The following is a 21,063-nucleotide window of genomic DNA, read 5'->3' on the forward strand; positions in this document are numbered from 1 at the left end:
ATCATTTGTTTTTCAACAGGACAATGTCCTAACACACCTCCAGGCTGTGTTAGGGCTATTTGACCAAGAAGGAGAGTGATGGGGTAACATGGCCTCCACAATCACCCAACCTCAACCCAATTGAGATGGTTTGGAATGAGTTGGACCGCAGAGTGAAGGAAAAGCAACCAACAAGTGCTCAGCATATTGTGACGGCCCTGAATTTTTCTGAACCGTCTCAGTGCAGCTCCTTCCTATAGGGCGCTTTCCCTTTAATTCCCAATTAAATAGCCAGCATCAGCTGGCAAAAGTGGGGTTGTGATGGAGACGTGAATGAGGATGTGTTCAACCCTCAGTTCCGAAGCTTCTCTATTCCGTGTGTTTTGTAGCCTAAGAGAGTTTACCCAGGATCGGATCCACTCTTTGCGTCCGTGGACTACACCTCTCCGTTCTTCGTGGCCTTTCTCGGCTGGAGATCTATTGGCGGATTGGATTGTCTGACCGACCGACTGACTACAACCTTTTTGTATACGGTATTTCATTTGTTTTGATGTGAGGTATACTGTGATGATTTATGTAGTTAGTTGTAGTTGAGGACTTAGTAAGAGTTGATACGCTTTAAAGTTCTGTGGTAAAACAATTGTTATATTGATGGTATGTTTAATACTGGGTTTACGCTACACTGAATGAACGGACAAACATTGCGTGACAAAAGTCACTTGAGTACACTGAACTCCTTTACCGGGCTGGACTCTTTTTAGGCCCGAGGTACCAGAACTCATTGTGATATTATTATATGTGTGTGTGTGTAATCATTGTTGTTGCTAATACAACCCACGCAAAAGAATATAGTTGTTTTTGAAGTTCTTTCCAATGTTTTAAGGGCTTATGAAAAGTTTATTTCCATCCTGACTTTTACATAAGTCCTTTGTATTGGTGTAGACTTGACGGACCAGATGGGACTCATTCCCTCCCAAACCAAAAGGAGAAACCAATGTTTTCTCTGGTAGGCACAACCTACCTGGCACCCCTATAAATAATAACCTCAAGTCAAAACCGTTACATAAAAAATGGCACCCCAGATGGGACAGCTCAACATTGAGAACTAACCAAAGCAAATATTTTGTGTGGAATTAAAACAATGGATTCACCCCAAGATAATGTGCTCATCCATGTCATACCTGTCAATGGGACTACACAGGGCCATTCTGACCATCAAGCTGACAATACAAGTCATAATGTGAATGGAGATAATGGAGTTGATTTGGGCCAGAGCCCTAGGAATCTGAATGCTCGGTCTAGGCCACAGGAGGTACTGAGCTAGCCCTCCCTCTGACACCCCACCACCCCACCTTCCTCCATTGTCTGGTTTATCTCCAGAGGTTGTAGTCTTACAACTTCAAGGTGACATCCTTGATATTCGTCGGACTCAACAACATCTCCAAACTCTTATCCACCATAATTTCAAATGTCTGAGGGAAGAGCAACAACAGAGTGCCATGGAATTAAGAAACTCACTGAGCACTCTAACCCACACGCTGACAGAGCTCAGTGAGAGTGGAAGACGGGAAATTACTGGTGCCATGGACAGGCAGTTTGACTACCAACGAAACCAACTCACTGCCACTCTCCAATGGCGCCTGCAACATCACCACACTGAGGTCCTCAAGGATGTTAATTCTGTTTTTTTCTCCCATGGTTAACACTGTAGGCCACTTGCAGACAGAACTCTCTAATTGTGTTAAAATGTTGGATGACGTGTCTGTGGACATGGCCTTCATTAGGCACAACTCCTTACACAGAGTTTCCCTGGTGTCCAATTCAGTTCAGACCACTGAGGGCCAAGCTGGCACCTCCGAAAAGCCAAGACAAGGCCATGCTACAGCCACCCCTTGCAGGATGCAATCCACCATGCATCCTGGTGTTCATTTTCATGGTCCGATAACTCCCTCCCCTCTACTTCCTCAATCCCTCCTAGCTCGTTTGTTCATGGTGATTTGAGTAGACGTCATGTGGGGCGATGCCCATTAAATTGCAATTTCCCACCTTTGGGGAAAAAAAGATGACAGTCCTGATACGCTAATGTATCTAGAAAGATGTCGTGACTTTCTTGCCCTCAATCCCCTGGCTGACGAAGAACTCCTTGCCACATTGAGGAATGTGTTGCATGGGACAGCTCGAGACTGGTGGGATGTGGCACGTCTCACCACTACCTCCTGGGCTGACTTTGAGGCCAAGTTTTCCTCTGCATTTCTGTCTGAGGACTACACAGATGAATTGTCAGACAGAGTCAGAAATCGAGTACAAAGGGGGAAAGAGAGTATCCGTGACTTTGCATACGGTTACCACTCCCTGTGCAGAAGGTGGAAACCTGGCATTGAGGAGGAAGAGGTCATTAAATTGATCTTGAAGAACATCAACCCACTACTAGCCAGTCAACTCCGAGAACGAGTCACCACTGTCGATGGACTGGTTCGCTTGGGACAGCAGTTTGAGAAGGACAGAGAATGCCAACAGCAATATGACCAGAGAAAGAAACAGACACCCAAACAGTTACCCAAGACAGACCATCAACAACAGCCAGAGTCTCCAGCCAAGACCCCTCATGTTCTGTTGGAGATGTAGCCAAAAGGGACATTCTTCAGCTACATGTCCAAGACCGTATCAAGTAACCCCTTCCAGAAACAACAAATCACAACAGGCCAACACACCTAACTCTCTTCGCAGGAATGACCATCCTACTCTGGGTGCTTTAACCAGAGCTGAAACCCCAAGAGTCACTGCCTACGCCCCCCCCCCATCGACATCCCCTTCCTTTCAGTTAATACCGCACCAATCAGGAGCTACAAAGTTACATGATTGGGGTTCAAATGTGGCAGTCTTCTCTGCCGTTGCTCCGGTACCACTAACCCTGATAATCCTTCTGACGATCTCCTTTAACAGGCTGTGAGAAGAGCTCAGCTGGAACAGCCAGAGGAGTTAAGGCTGTTGGAACAGCCAGAGGAGTTAAGGCTGTTGGAACAGCCAGAGGAGTTAAGGCTGTTGGAACAGCCAGGGGAGTTAAGGCTGTTGGAACAGCCAGAGGAGTTAAGGCTGTTGGAACAGCCAGAGGAGTTGAGGCTGTTGGAACAGCTGCAGAATAATGCTGATGTATGTACTTCAAAGCTGGGACGCACCGGGCTCCTGAAGCACAAAATATTCCTTACACAGGAAATGCCGATCAAGCAAAAGCCATATCGTTTGTCCCCAGCGACGCTAATCATCCAAAAGGGACTCATAAATTATATGTTATGAGTCCCACGCAAAAGAATCTAGTTGTTTTTGAAGTTCTTTCCAATGTTTTAAGGGTTTATGAAAAGTTTATTTCCATCCTGACTTTTACACAAGTCCTTTGTATTGGTGTAGACTTGACGGACCAGATGGGACTCATTCTCTCCCAAACTAAAAGGAGAAACCAATGTTTTCTCTGGTAGGCACAACCTACCTGGCACCCCTATAAATAATAACCTCAAGTCAAAACCGTTACAATATGTGGGAACTCCATCAAGACTGTTGGAAAAGCATTCCAGGTGAAGCCAATTATGTTTAGGTATCTGCCTCCAGCTCTATCAGTAATACATACCCTAATACATAAACAATAAAGTACATACGGGTGATTAATTGCAAATTCTAGTTATTTGTCAGATAGCAGAGATGGTTGCGTCAATGAGGGAAGTCTGTGAGAAGAATCAGGGCAACTGTATAGATACTGCCGAGCTGGAGAAGGCTGAAGCCAAAATCAAAGACCTCCAGAGGCAGCTGCACAGGAAAACCTTCTCCATGGAGAGATTCCAGGGAAGTGCTGGTGATATATGGTTTTACACCGGACTACATGACCTTTCTGACCTTTTACGACTTCCTCCGACCAAAGAAAAGTGGCCAGCTGCACTACTGGGGCTCTGTTTTCAAAGGTAAGCCGGCAAAAGATGGCCAAGAGTTGGGGAGACACAGAAAGCTTGGTCCCATGGATGAACTGTTCCTGGTCCTCATTCGTCTCCGTGTCGGACTTTTAAGGAGGGACCGCTGACTGCTTTGGCGTTTCGGTGCAAAATTATGTATCGTTTCAAGCAGCTGCCCAGTCTGCAGTTTGCACAGAAGCGTATGCCTGTCGCAGTCAAGACAACATACCCGAACTGTCGAGTCATAGTAGACTACACAGAGGTTTTCATTGAAAGCCACCCAGGCTTGCCGCACAGTTGTGCACCTGGTTCAACTACAAGAACCATAACATGACCAAGGCCTTAGTGTGCATTGCACCTCATGACTCCGTTATGTACATGCTTGATCTGTATGGGGGGGCCAACCTCTGACAGACAGGTCTTTGGGGGAAGTGGATTACTGGACATGCTGGAAGCAGGGGACGGGTACTGGCGGATCGGAGTTTTGACATCCAGGACTTAATTGTTTCCAAAGGAGTCCGTGTCTCTGTAGCACCATTTGTGAGGGGGAAGTCTCAGTTCACTGCTCCAGAGATGTGTGACACCCGTCGCATTGCTCATCTACAGATTCATGTTGAACCTGCCATTGAACGGGTGAAAAACTTCAGGATTCTCCAGCAGCAAGTTCCCATCAGCATGTGCTCAGAACTGAATGAGATCTGGCACATATGTTGTCATCTGACCAACTGTTTGGTGGTGTGGTGTTCTGGGTCGCTGGCCCTGGGGTCCCATGTGTTTGTGCTGTCGCGTTCACGTCGGGCCGCTGTCTTTCTGGCACGGACACTCCTCCTGGCTTTCCGGTCTCTCTCGCATTGTCTGTCCAATAATTAGTATGTAATTGAGCATACGTTTCATTACATTTCAAATAGAAAAAGGTATCTGTTATAAGTGTGTATTTGAACATATACTCACCATCAACATGGAAGACAATTTAAGTGTATATCATTTAGTTCCGGTTCACATTTTTAGGGGAGCAAGATTTCTGGGCAAGCAAGTATATATTTTTGTATGTTAAATGTTCTAATTATCTTAGTGTTTATGGACATTTAAAGCATAGTAGTGGTCATTCACATTTTACTCTTTGATTATATGCTATTCATGCACATGTCACTTCAAATGTCTTGGAACCGTTAACCCTTTTTCACAATCACGGGAGTTGGCCTGTATGGATAGGGCTAAATCGAAATGTTTCTTACCGAAGAAATATGAGAAGCACGGAAGCAATTGAAAGGGAAGTTTAGAGATTATGGGAAAACTATTAGACCGAAGTTGGAAGACACAACAGTTCACCTGACACAGGACTGACTCCAAACATTACACTTGCTTTTATGTGAATTGTCACATATTTGTATTTAATATGAATCCCCACTACTCTTCCTGGGGTCCAGCAAAATTAAGGTAGTTTATACCATTTTAAAACATCACAATACTATCACAGATTTCACAACACTCTGTGTGACCTCAGGCCCCTACTCCACCAATACCACATATCTACAGTACCAAATCCATGTGTGTGTATAGTGCGCATGTTATCGTGTGTGTGTGTGTATATGTCTGTGCCAATGTTTGTGTTGCTTCACAGTCCCCGCTGTTCCATAAGGTGTTTTTTTAATCTGTTTTTTAAATCTAATTTTGCTACTTGCGTCAGATACTTGATGTGGAATAGAGTTCCATGTAGTCATGGCTCTATGTAGTACTGTGTGCCTCCCATAGTCTGTTCTGGACATGGGGACTGTGAAGAGACCTCTTGTGGCATGTCTTGTGGGGTATGCATGGGTGTCCGAGCTTTGTGCCAGTAGTTTAGACGGACCGCTCGGAGCATTCAACATGTCAATACCTCTCAGGAGAGATTGACATGCATATTATTAATATTAGCTCTCTGTGTACATCCAAGTGCCAGCCATGCTGCCCTGTTATGAGCCAATTGCAATATTTCTAAGTCCTTTTTTTTGTGGCACCTGACCACACGACTGAACAGTAGTCAAGGTGCGACAAAACTAGGGCCTGTAGGACCTGCCTTGTTGATAGTGTTGTTAAGGCAGAGCATCGCTTTATTATAGACAGACTTCTCCCCATCTTAGCTACTACTACATCAATATGTTTTGACCATGACCGTTTACAATCTAGTGTTACTCAAAACAGTTTAGTCAACTCAACTTGCTCAATTTCCACATTATTTATTTCAAAATTTGGTTGAGGTTTAGGGTGTAGTGAGTGTTTTGTTCCAAATACAATGCTTTTAGTTTTAGAAATATTTAGGGCTAAATTATTCCTTGCGGCCTGGGTAATTCCCTGGGGAATTCCTGATTCTAACTGGATTATATTTGAGAGGCTTCCATTAAAGAACACCCTCTGTGTTCTGTTAGACAAGTAACTCTTTATCCACAATATAGCAGGAGGTGTAAAGCCATAACACAAGTTTTTCCAGCAGCAGACTATGATCAATCATGTCAAAAGCTGCATTGAACTCTAACAAGACAGCCCCCACTATAATTTTATCATAAATTTCTCTCAGCCAATCACCAGTCATTTGTGTAAGTGCTGTGCTTGTTGAGTGTCTTTCCCTATAAGCATGCTGAAATTCTGTTGTCAATATGCTTACTGTAAAATAGCATTGTTTCTGGTCAAACACAATTTCTTCCAGAAGTTTACTATGGTAACAGGCTGATTGGTTGGCTATTTGAGCCAGTAAAGGGGGCTTTACTATTCTTGGGTAGTGGAATGACTTTAGCTTCCCTCCAGGCCTGAGGGCACACGCTCTCTAGTAGGCTTAAATTGAAGATGTGGCAAATAGGAGTGGCAATATCGTCTGCTATTATCCTCAGTAATTTTCCATCTAGATTGTCAGACCCTGGTGGCTTGTCATTGTTGATAGACAACAATAATTTTTTCACCTCTTCCAAGTGGCCCCACCCCTCTCCAAAGTTTTCACAGTTCCTAAGTAATTTCAATACACTTTTATAACTCAAAGAAGTCTTCAACTATAAGGTGCTTTTTTGAGCTCTCCTACCTGTGCCGTTGAGGAACTAGAACAAGCACACTTGTAATTGTTGTGTTTGGAACACAGCCCTGCATCCCCGCCATCACACAATTGCTGTTGTTTAAGCAATCCAAAAACATACCATTATAAATCGCAATCTGGGTCAGGTGGGCATCATTTGAAAGTCTGTCCTATTGCCAACATGACTAGTTAAGTTATGAAATTCGATCTTACAATGTTAGGCTTCCACCGGGTAATTCATAGAAACAGGTCGTAATTTTGGTGCGCATTAAAAAGGAGTCCTGCGTGCATTCAGATTTGTGTTCTGCTGCCAATTTCCCTCACAATAGACTCATTCGACTCATTCTGTTTTCGAGCAACCCGGGGTAGGAAGCCATGTCACCTTGTAACTGTACATCAACCATAGTGATCATAAACACTAACACTGTATATGACGTGAGTTTGATTATTTGGGTCCTAGTGTAAAGGGGGTACTCATCTGCATGTCATGCCCATTCTGAACCAGAACATAAGACTGTGAATAAAGCCAGCCGCTGTTGAGCCTCAGACATGTCTGTTGCTCATTCACATTCACAGGTGGCAGAAGCGTCGAACATATCCCATTGTTGACACAATCAAGCTACATCCACGGCAGCTGGACTGCTATTAATTCATTAATTAAGTCAGTCACTCATGAAACGAGATAGAATAGCTTTATTAGGCCTTGGACAAAAGTAGTATTTCGATTGAAAGCTGAAGAAACCAGACCAATATTAACAGATGAAACAACCCTGTGGGTACACGTACCGTATACAACATGCAGAAGAAACATAGAAAGCTGAAGAGACCGCTTCCTTTGACCATCTAAGCACACGAAGTGTCAGTTAGTAAAACGGCACATTTTTTTTGTCTTTTTTGCCCCCCTCACATCATGAGATGATATCCGGCTAATGTTATGTATTACACGTCACAAGCAGGAAGAGTGAGGAAGTGCTCATCAACAAATTTGAGTCAAGGTGCAGGCAAAAAAAGAAAAAGACTTCGATATTCCTGGGTAAAAGTATGACTTTTATGTGACTCCTCATTCATGGTTTCTTGGTGAGCATAGGCAACATACCGTATGTAAGAAACAGAACTTCTCCAAAAGGGAACACGCAGTCCTACCATAGACGATCACCAAACAGAACTCAGCCAGGAAGGGAGATTGTGTGTGCACCACTAGGCCGGAGTTCTTCACCTTGTAATGTGGGCTAAGGGCTTTGAATGCATCCTGCTCATGCTCTTTACCAAACTCTGTGTGTATGGTTGTGAACAGGATTGGGTTTGTTAGGTTGTCGGCTAACTTTGTGTGCTTCGTTTTCCTCCTGATCACAGCGAAGAAGTTTGAAGCTGTTATCTGTTCTATCCGCGCCTAGTGCCACATCATGGTCATCATACAATGTCACTCAGCTTTGTTGCTTCCTTGGACACTTTAGTTGGCCTGTGCCATGACTGAAGTCTGTCTGTACCCGTGTCCTCAGGAGGGATGTTCTTGTGTGACAGGTTCTGGTTGCAGTGCCCCTCTACACTGCGCATTGCAGCAAGGGGAGAGCCACCCGGGCAACACGAGGCGCTTCTCTTGTTTTCATTGATGACAATACCTCTGCCTTGATTAAGCACTACATTACTGGTAGGTAGGCCTGATCACAGACGACGACGAGACAGCCTATAGGGAGGAGGTCAGAGACCTGGCAGTGTGGTGCCAGGACAACAACCTCTCTCTCAACGTAAGCAAGACAAAGGAGCTGATCGTGGACTACAAGAAAAGGAGGGCTGAGCAAACCCCCATTCACATCGACGAGGCTGTAGGGGAGTGGATCGAGAGCTTCAAGTTCCTTAGTCTCCACATCGCTAAGGACCTATCATGGTTCAAACACACCAAGACAGTTGTGAAGAGGGCATGACAATGCTTATTCCCCCTCAGGAGGCTGAAAAGATTTGGCATGGGACCTCAGATATTACACTGCTCAAAAAAATAAAGGGAACACTTAAACAACACAATGTAACTCCAAGTCAATCACACTTCTGTGAAATCAAACTGTCCACTTAGGAAGCAACACTGATTGACAATACATTTCACATGCTGTTCACGTGCTGTTGTGCAAATGGAATAGACAGGTGGAAATTATAGGCAATTAGCAAGACACCCCCAATAAAGGAGTGGTTCTGCAGGTGCTGACCACAGACCACTTCTCAGTTCCTATGCTTCCTGGCTGATGTTTTGGTCACTTTTGAATGCTGGCGGTGCTTTCACTCTAGTGGTAGCATGAGACGGAGTCTACAACCCACACAAGTGGCTCAGGTAGTGCAGCTCATCCAGGATGGCACATCAATGCGAGCTGTTGCAAGAAGGTTTGCTGTGTCTGTCAGCGTAGTGTCCAGAGCATGGAGGCGCTACCAGGAGACAGGCCAGTACATCAGGAGACGTGGAGGAGGGCATAGGAGGGCAACAACCCAGCAGCAGGACCGCTACCTCCGCCTTTGTGCAAGGAGGAGCCGGAGGAGCACTGCCAGAGCCCTGCAAAATGACCTCCAGCAGGCAACAAATGTGCATGTGTCTGCTCAAACGGTCAGAAACAGACTCCATGAGGGTGGTATGAGGGCCCGACGTCCACAGGTGGGGGTTGTGCTTACAGCCCAACACCGTGCAGGACGTTTGGCATTTGCCAGAGAACACCAAGATTGGCAAATTCGCCACTGGCGCCCTGTGCTCTTCACAGATGAAAGCAGGTTCACACTGAGCACGTGACAGAGAGTCTGGAGACGCCATGGAGAACGTTCTGCTGCCTGCAACATCCTCCAGCATGACCGGTTTGGCGGTGGGTCTGTCATGGTGTGGGGTGGCATTTCTTTGGGGGGCCGCACAGCCCTCTATGTGCTCGCCAGAGGTAGCCTGACTGCCATTAGGTACCGAGATGAGATCCTCAGACCCCTTGTGAGACCATATGCTGGTGCGGTTGGCCCTGGGTTCCTCCTAAATGCAAGACAATGCTAGACCTCATGTGGCTGGAGTGTGTCAGCAGTTCCTGCAAGAGGAAGGCATTGATGCTATGGACTGGCCCGCCCGTTCCCCAGACCTGAATCCAATTGAGCACATCTGGGACATCATGTCTCGCTCCATCCACCAACGCTGCACCACAGACTGTACATGAGTTGGCGGATGCTTTATTCCAGGTCTGGGAGGAGATCCCTCAGGAGACCATTCGCCACCTCATCAAGAGCATGCCCAGGCGTTGTAGGGAGGTCATTCAGGCACGTGGAGGCCACACACACTACTGAGCCTCATTTTGACTTGTTTTAAGGACATTACATCAAAGTTGGATCCGCCTGTAGTATGGTTTTCCACTTAAATTTTGAGTGTGACTCCAAATCCAGACCTCCATGGGTTGATAAATTTGATTTCCATTGATAATTTGTGTGATTTTGTTGTCAGCACATTCAACTATGTAAAGAAAAAAGTATTTAATAAGAATATTTAATTCATTCAGATCTGGGATGTGTTATTTTAGTGTTCGCTTTATTTTTTTGAGTTTTGAGCAGTGTATAAAGGTTCTACAGCTGCACCACCGAGAGCATCCTGACAAGTTGCATTTTCCTACTTACTTTTTTAAAACTGCATTGTTGGTTAAGGGCTACGGGCTCAAAAGTAAGCATTTCATTAGTCACATGCGCCGAATACAACAGGTGTAGGTAGACCTTACAGTGAATTGCTTACTTACGAGCTCCTAACCAACAGTGCATTTCCCAAAAATATGGGTAAGAATAAGAGCTAAAAGTAACAAGTAATTAAAGAGCAGCAGTGAATAATAACAATATATACAGGGGGTTGCTGGTACAGAGTCAATGTGCAGGGGCACCGGTTAGTTGATAGTATGTACATGTAGGTAGAGTTATTAGTGACTATGCATAGATGACAACAGGGGGGGCAATGCAAATAGTCTGGGTAGCCATTTGACTAGATGTTCATGAGTCTTATGGCTTGGGGGTAGAAGCTGTTTGTATTCAGCGCATGTGACAAATACCATTTTATTCTCCTAATCTGCTAGGTTAATTCACATAACCTGCTTCGTTAGTTCTCCTAACCTGTACATTCATTATCCTAATCCGCTACTTTAGTTCTATTAACCTGCTATATTAATTCGCCGAAACTGCGATGTACATTTTCCTAACACGCTACGATAAGTATCCTAACCTGCTATGTAGGCTAAACAAACCATCTGTATCGACAAATGATCATAACATTGGCTGCCTCTTGGGTTTGAGCCAGGTGCTCCTTTCAAAACGCCAGCTAAATGGGTCCCAAACAAAAGTGACATTATTAAGCACGTGGAGTAATGAGCAGGATTTTGTTTTCACATGCAAAAGTCATTGCTTTCGATAAAAACGTTTAATCTGCCGTACCAATAAACTCTTTGAAAATTCAAACATATTGTAGGGAAAAGAGATGTATGCATCGTGATGTAGACAACATGACCGATCGCAGCAGATTACTGTTCGATTTGAGATTGCGCTCCTCCCTCGCCGCGTTTTCCCGTTCACGACCGGTGCCCCGTGGTTCAGCATAATCGAATAGGCCCATTGGTGTGTCTGCAGTGAATATGGCGGATGCGGAAGGGGAGTCGCTGGAGTCGTGGCTCAGTGAGTTACATGCTTGGGAATTAAATTATATGTAATTCTTTATGAATCGTTTTAATGTTCAACAATTTGGCCATTCACAACCACATCACCAGTGCCAGCTAGAATGCACATTTTATACAAATGTCAACAATGGCTATTTTAATTTATTTATCGTGTTTTTGAGTCAATGTTTGGGGCATGGGAGGTTTCTTGCAATGAGCTAACGTTAGCTAGCTATTTTGGCAACAACAGTTCATGTTCACGACCCTTTATTGACTCTTGTTAGGTAGCTAGCTAACTAAGCTTCTATTTTTTGCTAGTTGTCAAGATTTTAGGAGTTAGTTTGCTAGCTAGATAGCTTAGCAACTACTGTAACTACTGTAGTTGTTTACAAATGAACCTCCAGCTGGCTACACAACTCTGTGACTAGCTAACTGCCTACCTAATTTCCTGCAAGGGCTGCCGGCATTCGACTAGATCTTGCAGTGCTTGCGTCAAGACGAATGTGCAGTAATGCATGACATGTTTGGCTTTTATCACATTCAGGTGTCAGCCATGAGCAGTTTTTTTTTATAAAGGAGCCTATGAAAACGCAGTCAGGGATATATTCATGTGATCCTTCCCCCTTGCAGACAAGGCCACCAACCCATCCAACAGGCAGGAAGACTGGGAGTATATTATAGGATTCTGTGACCAAATCAATAAGGAATTGGAAGGGTATGGATGCTTTTTCTGTGCTCTTCAAGTAACGTTACTGCAGTTCCCCTGGATCATATTTCAGAAGCTGAACTCATTTCTGCAGTGTTACGGTAGTAATCTCATTGTAATCCATAGGTTTTTCTGAAGATGTAATGGTTTTAACTTTTTATTGTTGTCAACTGCAACATATCAAATTAGGCTAATTTGGAACTGTTGAATCTTTGAACCGTTTGAGATTTGTTCTGATATTATATGATTTTAATTTCAGCCCACAGATTGCTGTGAGATTGTTAGCCCATAAAATCCAGTCCCCACAAGAATGGGAGGCGATACAGGCTTTGATGGTGCGTAACATCCCACTCTTACATTGAGTATTTGTAATTTATCACTAGGCATATAATTCTTGGAGCTCTAACATGGACTACTTAAATCTGCAGGTTTTAGAGGCTTGCATGAAGAACTGCGGGAAAAGGTTTCACAACGAAGTTGGGAAATTTAGGTTTCTAAATGAACTCATCAAAGTGGTGTCACCTAAAGTAAGTAGATAACTGTTTTGTATTGGTCCTTAATCCCATAGTTCTGTATGTCATTTGTTGCTTTGTTAAAATGGAATCCATCCAGCTGAACCCTGTTCCTGTTCCAGTATCTCGGTGACAGAGTGTCGGAGGTGGTGAAGAAGAGAGTGGTAGATATGCTCTTCAGCTGGACGCTCTCTCTACCCGATGAGGCTAAGATCAGTGAAGCTTATCAAATGCTGAAGAAACAAGGTAGTATTTCAACATTTAAAAATTACCCTATTTCAGGTTTTCATTGGTAGTTAGCCTATACTGTAAAGTCGCCATGGCACTTTTAACTGTTGCCTTTTTTCAGGTATTGTCACAGTTGACCCCGAGGTTCCTCTGGATAAGACACTGATGCTGTCGCCCCCCTCCTGGCCCAAGAATCCTGTGTTTGAGAACGAGGAGAAGAGCAAGGTGAGCTGTTTCCTTCTTATGATGTTTGATGGAAGATCTTTGTATACGGACGCTATGATTTTACTTTGTGAAGAACGTTTTAATTGTGTTATCTTTCAAAAATATATGTTTGAATTCTGTCTTTGGGATGCAAATAGCATAGGCTAGATAGCCATAATCATAATGTCATGACAATAACAATTACACTGAAAACCCTCCTGACTGTCTCATCCTCTTTCTCATTGGTCCTGGCGTGTTTGCTTTTCAGAGCTTCACGTTGGTCTATGATCAAAATATGTTTTTTTTCAAGCCCTGGGATACGTCACAGGGCTTGGCTGCTGTGACTGGACCCTACTGTGGGAAACAGACTAGAGTACTAGAGATTCTGACTTATTATTATCCTCTCTCTCTGTAGCGTCTGGCTGAGCTTCTGAAGAGCAAAAAGCCTGAGGATCTACAGGAGGCCAACCGCCTCATCAAAAACATGGTCAAAGAGGTTAGCCTACATGCATCATCATACAGACATGCATCCAGTGATCGAGGCAGTAGTTGTGTAAACAGAGTTGCTACACAAGCATCATAATGACGTTGACGACGACCATAATGACGACAAGTGATTGAATCCGGCCCTCTGTCAGTCACTGTGTCCCAGTGGGTTTAAGGCAGGTGTGTGCTGTGTTTCAGGATGAGGTGAGGCTGCAGAGAGCATCGAAGCGCAGCGGCACTCTGGAGGAGGTCAACAACAGTGTTAAACTGCTCAACGAGATGCTCAGCCACTTCAGCAGGGACCAATCAACAGATGGCGACAAGGAGCTTATCAAAGTTGGTCCACATCTTACTTCCCTATCACTATTGTAGACTCTTCCCCCTCCAAAAAATTGATGGACACTTTTTATAGATGAACTTTGTGGAAAATAAAATGAAATCGCTTCCAAGACAATGAAAGTTTGCCTGAAAAATCTGTCTTTTGTTGTTAATACACTTTGGAAGCATATATGAAATGTGATGTCATCACATAATATTATTATTGGTGTTGCTTTTTCATTTCAGGAGCTTTACGGTGACTGTGACAAGTTGAGGGGGACTGTGTTCAAGCTGGCCACAGAGACAGAGGACAATGATAGCAGCTTAGGTAACCAACCTGCCATCTTGTTGGCCGAAATAGTCAAATCCCTCCCATTGGTCATATTGATTGGTTGGATGAGACTTCATTGTGACCTTTGACCTCTCGTGACCCCCAGGTGACATATTGCAGGCCAGCGATGACCTGTCCCGTGTCATCAACTCCTATAAGAGGATTGTGGAGGGACAGACTGTCAATGGAGAGATGGAGACACTTGGACCATCAACTACTACACAATGTAAGAACATGAGGGTTCGCAGATCTTATTTTCTACCAGGGATTGTTAGTCTTTTCCTTTCTGAGGCCCAGGTCTGGGGATTCTTTACAAAAGTATAAGCACCCCTTCATCTGAGAACACATTGGTGTCGTATTGTATTTACCATCTTGGACTGTTTCACCCTCATCTTGTGAACTTCACAAATCATGATAGCAGCAACAAATAAGTGAAACTCAATCAATCTCTTTCCTTCTCTGGCCAGGTACCAAAGACAGCAACCAGTCTGAGATCCTGATAGACCTGGCTGGTCTGGACCTCCAGAGCCCCTCCCCACCTGAGCATCCTCCTCTATCCCAGCACCCAGACGTCATTCCCGCCGGCCTACTGTACGGGTCTGCACCCCTCCAGGATCTTCAGGCCTGCCCTGTTATGGAGGACTCCAGCCCCAGCAAACCCTCTGCTGCACTGTCTCTACTGGACGAAGAGCTCCTCTCTCTAGGTACAGCACAGCACATCCTGTATCAGCACCTTTATGTCTTGGATCTGTTAAGAAAGCATTAGTCTTCTGTGTGTCTTTGTGATTCATTCTTTTTGACATTGAATTCACATATTAGACTCACCTAATCCCCACATATATTGCCAAAGTCTCTCCTTCTGGGAAATGTGGGTTTTCTTGATAGAATAGGAGAATAAATTGACTGATATATGGACTGTTTGTTTGTTTCAGGACTTAATGACCCAGTTCCTGCAAAAGATGACTTGAATAATCTGTGGACGACATTTTTGCAGGTAAATGGCCATTTTCAAGTGTCCTAACCAGTCAGAAGCATTTATCTGGTAGAAATATTTATCCTTCCTTGAAATATTGATCTTAACAATATTAGCATGACACACATTGTTTAATGTGATGTTAAACCCCTTCTCTTCCAGGCTCCCGACCCAGTTTTGGACCTGTTTGGCAGCGCCCTCCCAGCTACTGTATTCTCTGCAGCTTCTACGACAGCCGCCAGTTTGGACCAGTTAGGAACTTCTACAACAGAGCCTGTTTCTAAGACAGTCGCCCCTGTCAGTTACCCACAATCCTCAGTGGCGGCCTCCTTACCCTACCCAAGTGCTGCTGCCCAGGCAGTCTCCGCCTCCCTGAACCACAGTCTGCAGGACCTGGCCATGTTGGATTTGGGCAGCCCCAAGAGGTGCTTATCTCCACTACCAATCATACTTTATGTTCCTGTGAAGGCTAGATAGCATGTAGCACACCATGTAATTGTGAGGCTTGAAAGTGGATACTGAAGTAACATTTAAATGCCACCAACTACACTGCTCAAAAAAATAAAGGGAACACTAAAATAACACATCCTAGATCTGAATGAATGAAATATTCTTATTAAATACTTTTTTCTTTACATAGTTGAATGTGCTGACAACAAAATCACACAAAATTATCAATGGAAATCAAATTTATCAACCCATGGAGGTCTGGATTTGGAGTCACACTCAAAATTAAAGTGGAAAACCACACTACAGGCTGATCCAACTTTGATGTAATGTCCTTAAAACAAGTCAAAATGAGGCTCAGTAGTGTGTGTGGCCTCCACGTGCCTGAATGACCTCCCTACAACGCCTGGGCATGCTCTTGATGAGGTGGCGAATGGTCTCCTGAGGGATCTCTGTGTGGCTTCCACGTGCCTGTATGACGGGGCGGCAGGGTAGCCTAGTGGTTAGAGTGTTGGACTAGTTTGCAAGTTCAAACCCCCGAGCTGACAAGGTACAAATCTGTCGTTCTGCCCCTGAACAGGCAGTTAACCCACTGTTCCTAGGCCGTCATTGAAAATAAGAATTTGTTCTTAACTGACTTGCCTAGTTAAATAAAGGTAAAAAAAAAATATATATAAAAAAAAAAAATGACCTCCCTACAATGCCTGGGCATGCTCCTGATGAGGTGGCAGATGGTCTCCTGAGGGATCTCCTCCCAGACCTGGACTAAAGCATCTGCCAACTCCTGAACAGTCTGGTGGATGGAGCGAGACATGATGTCCCAGATGTGCTCAATTGGATTCAGGTCTGGGGAACGGGCGGGCCAGTCCATAGCATACAATGCTAGACCTCATGTGGCTGGAACTGGAACTGCTGACACACTCCAGCCACATGAGGTCTAGCATTGTCTTGCATTAGGAGGAACCCAGGGCCAACCGCACCAGCATATGGTCTCACAAGGGGTCTGAGGATCTCATCTCGGAACCTAATGGCAGTCAGGCTATCTCTGGCGAGCACATGGAGGGCTGTGTGGCCCCCCTAAAGAAATGCCACCCCACACCATGACTGACACACCGCCAAACCTGTCATGCTGGAGGATGTTGCAGGCAGCAGAATGTTCTCCACGGCGTCACATGCACATTTGTGGCCTGCTGGAGGTCATTTTGCAGGGCTCTGGCAGTGCTCCTCCTTGCACAAAGGCGGAGGTAGCGGTCCTGCTGCTGGGTTGTTGGCCTCCACGTCTTCTGATGTACTGGCCTGTCTCCTGGTAGCGCCTCCATGCTCTGGACACTACGCTGACAGACACAGCAAACCTTCTTGCCACAGCTTGCATTGATGTACCATCCTGGATGAGCTGCACTACCTGAGCCACTTGTGTGGGTTGTAGACTCCGTCTCATGCTACCACTAGAGTGAAAGCACCGCCAGCATTCAAAAGTGACCAAAACATCAGCTAGGAAGCATAGGAACTGAGAAGTGGTCTGTGGTCACCACCTGCAGAACCACTCCTTTATTGGGGGTGTCTTGCTAATTTCCTATAATTTCCAACTGTTGTCTATTCCATTTGCACAACAGCATGTGAAATGTATTGTCAATCAGTGTTACTTCCTAAGTGGACAGTTTGATTTCACAGAAGTGTGATTGACTTGGAGTTACATTGTGTTTAAGTGTTCCCTTTATTTTTTTGAGCCGTGTATTATAACCAATTGGTGTTATTGCTTGATCTATTATTTTGAGTGTATGCAGTAGGGATGGGCGGTAGAGAGTACAGTTTTAATGTACATCCATCTGTCATCATCTACTATAGCATGCCTGGTGTGATCAACACCGGCGACCTGTTTGGTATGGGTGAGGCTATGGGTGCCACTGCCTCCCCGAGAATTGGGATCCCCGCCTCCAGATCCAGCCCTCTTCCTCTGGGTATCCTACCGGCTGCTGCTGCTGCTGCAGCCCCTACCTTGTCCCCTAAGACCCAGGCTGATGACAGCCCCCTTCTCCGCTCCCTGTCCCCCATCCTGATTCTCCCGCTGGGGCAGGCCAGCCCAGCCAAGTTCCCTGAGATCTCCCTAAGTAACGTCCACGTGCCCCTGGAAGTCATCAAGCCAAGTGAGTCCCAGGAAGACCTTAGCCTGCCTTCAGGGGTTTCTGGGTATTGTAGTTTGGTCAACATAGATGGCTCAGTACAGTGGCTGGAAGTGCAGATACTGAGTATTTTCTTCCTCTCTCTGTCATTCTGTGATGTGTAAGGCAAGCTGTGTCCTGTGACGGCCTATGATAAAGACGGGGTCCGCGTTCTCCTGCACTTTGCCACCGACTGTCCGCCGGGCCGGCCGGACGTGCTGGTGATGGTGGTGTCCATGCTGAACACGGCACCTCTTCCCGTCAGGAACATAGTTCTACAGGCTGCTGTACCCAAAGTAAGGCTGGCTTGGACAGTGGACACTCGCACTGTTACAACCTATTCAATTACACTGTGGTCTGTACTTACACTGTAGTACAGGGATAATCAACTAGATTCAGCCGTGGGCTAATTATTTTTCTTGAGTGAATGGTTGGAGCCAGAACATAATTACAGATCATTTGTAGACTGCAAGAAGATATCAGAATTTAAAACCTTGCTTACATTTTTATATGACCACATATGTGTGGGAATACTTAGCAACAGATCCCCAATATTAAAATCACTTGGAGCTGATTTCCTGGTGTTTTTTTATGTCCAACAATGGAGAGAATAAAGTTTGCTCAGAACCTGGGGGGCCAATTAAAACCAACGCTGCCAGTTGGGGAACCCTGCTGTAGTTGAGGAAAAGAACTCATGAGCATCATTATTTTCGCATACTTGAATCCTCGCTCTCCTGACAAGTGAGATGTTCAGTGAGCTTTAGACAGGCAGTGAAGTTTGCTCAAACTATAATATTTGGGAGTTAATAAATAAATATATATACATAAATCAAAGCCTGTCTTCAAACTGCCACTGATAACCCCCCCAACACCACCTCCCTGTTTATTCCTTCCCCCTTGCCAGTCGATGAAGGTGAGACTACAACCGCCCTCGGGAACTGACCTGGCGCCCTTTAACCCCATCTTTCCCCCCGCCGCCATCACTCAAGTCATGCTTCTGGCCAACCCACTGATGGTGAGAGTCCTCCTAGTGTAGTCAATGAGAGTTATTCATCTGATATTTGCACGAGTTGAAAATGTGGTTATTATAATGTAATAATATATTCCACTTAGTAAATGTTATGGTACAGTGAGTGCATACATTTTGTCTGTGTGATCCCTGCTAAGATTCAGGATCCATTAATCCATCCTTTACTTGTTACTTGGTCTTTATGATTCCTGACATAACCTACCCATGTCTCATATCTCCTGGATCATTTGTGTGCTCTAGTTTGAAATAGAAAGGATGCTACAATGCTAACCTGCAGGCTAAGCTGGCATGCTAACTCTGTCTGTGTGTGTGTGTGTGTGTGTGTGTGTGTCTCTCTCGCAGGAGAAGGTCCGGATGAGATACAAGCTGACGTTCACACTGGGAGAGCAGCAGTACACAGAGACTGGGGAGGTGGACCAGTTCCCCCCAGCGGAGATATGGGGGGCTCTATAGCCCCCCTAACCGCAAAATGGTGCCAAGGACAATACAGTAACACATGGTGGGGACAGCTTGAGCTTGAGTCAGTTGACACTACAAAGACTATTTGCGGGAGAATCAATGTATTTGTGAATGTTTCATATACTAGTAAGTTATTAAGCGCTATTATCATTGTGCCATTTGTTACATTGTTCTTCTCTTAGGTGTCATTTTAAAACCAAATTTGACTTCAAGCCCAATCTTCTCTGAATGGAATTGTTACAGTATTTCTGCACTTTAGAAATGCCGTACAGACTTACAATGTTTGGTTTTAGAGCAGTCATATACACTTGGAAATGTAACTTTCAACGGTCAATAAGAGCCAGCCTAGCATGTGATAAGAGTAGAAGTTATCACATGATATATATCGGGCAGTTACACAAGACTGTTACAATGAACTACCAGTAATTGGACAGGGACAATCTCCCGATTTGTCACAGTTAATGGGAAAGAAGCCCTAGACTAGTAGCATACATGTATCTCTTTTCCACCTGCCCCCTTTCACTTTATTCCAATACAATACCTCAGTAGAAAATGATGGTGCAGATAAATGACAGTACAGATAGCTAAATGCTGAACACTTGCATACTGTTGTTGAGAAGAACTTTGAATATATTCAATTGAATTATTTGTATTTTTGGGAGCAGAGCGCTATTTATCTGGTCAGGTGGGATTTTTCTATTTCTACCTATATATTTCTATTAGTGCTATTTTGACATGTTTCAGTTATGGGAGGTGGTGATGCCTGCCAAGGTGTGACTGTGAATCCTTAAGTATTTATTTATTTTTAGGTGCTTGTCATGAAATTATTGGTTTCCAGAGATGTTGTTAGCGAAGCAAGCTCTGTCTACTGTTTTGAGATCAGTTTACTGCTGAATTCTTCCTTGCATACTGAACTCTTCCCTGCATACTTGACTTTGAATGGCTTGGTAGCAATTTAATATTAGTTTGTAGAAGCCTGGGGCTTATCCAGGAGGGTGAAATACCACAGCACTTTCAGATAGACCTGTATTGAGTAGAACGAAGGAGTTTGAATAGGTAAGTTTTTCAGACATTACATTTCTATCTGCGACGTTGTAAACCTTGTATCCCCATTCAAACAGCCCATGGGTGAAGGTGCTTTGCCTGCAGTGGTACAATATGACATGAATCAGTCACTCAAAATAGGGTTTATGGGTGTCCCTTGCAATGTACTAGTATGTAACAAGAGTGTCTGACTATCTATGTCTGTATTCAGTCTGTCTGCGTTCTGAAGCCATTTTCTGTTATCAGTACCAATGTTACAATGGGAGGACTCTTCCAAACTTCAATATAAATTGTTGCTGTATTTATCGTCCATTTCATAGACTGGCAAATTCATTAATGTGCATTAATGTGTGGTTCTTTAATGAGATTGAACAGAAGTATGTACTGTAAATGTATTTTCAAACAGCTGTTTCACCGCATGAAAAATTAAAGTCTTAATTTTAAAGAATTGCCACATTCTGTATGTGGTATGTTCATATGCCTGCCATGGCTGCCCTAACCTACTTGCAGTCTACATACAGTCTGATTACCTGCGATGAAACAGCCCTCTTAGAAAATGTCATTTTACTTTG

At 44.5% G+C, this 21,063-nt stretch overlaps 1 protein-coding gene across 3 annotated transcripts; it reads left to right on the top strand.

The window, feature by feature from the left end:
• Positions 1-291: 291 nt before the first annotated feature.
• Positions 292-20,801, top strand: LOC115103714 (ADP-ribosylation factor-binding protein GGA3-like). 3 transcript variants are annotated; one of them, XM_065006221.1, is made up of 17 exons: positions 381-512; positions 12,225-12,309; positions 12,560-12,635; positions 12,729-12,827; positions 12,935-13,058; positions 13,162-13,265; positions 13,660-13,740; positions 13,929-14,066; positions 14,295-14,376; positions 14,486-14,605; positions 14,847-15,083; positions 15,312-15,373; positions 15,515-15,777; positions 17,645-17,943; positions 18,085-18,254; positions 18,863-18,973; positions 19,331-20,801. In XM_065006221.1, the coding sequence occupies exons 3-17, from the start codon at positions 12,633-12,635 to the stop codon at positions 19,439-19,441; spliced, it is 2,004 nt and encodes a 667-aa protein (XP_064862293.1). In that variant the 5' UTR covers positions 381-512; positions 12,225-12,309; positions 12,560-12,632; the 3' UTR covers positions 19,442-20,801. The 3 variants fall into 3 exon arrangements, with proteins under 3 accessions (XP_064862292.1, XP_064862293.1, XP_029480453.1); XM_029624593.2 differs by lacking the exon at positions 381-512 and adding an exon at positions 11,507-11,613; XM_065006220.1 differs by lacking the exon at positions 12,225-12,309 and having other exon boundaries at positions 292-512.
• Positions 20,802-21,063: the final 262 nt, after the last annotated feature.

The sequence above is a fragment of the Oncorhynchus nerka genome, linkage group LG21 (genome assembly GCF_034236695.1).
Source record: "Oncorhynchus nerka isolate Pitt River linkage group LG21, Oner_Uvic_2.0, whole genome shotgun sequence".
NCBI lineage: Eukaryota > Metazoa > Chordata > Actinopteri > Salmoniformes > Salmonidae > Oncorhynchus > Oncorhynchus nerka.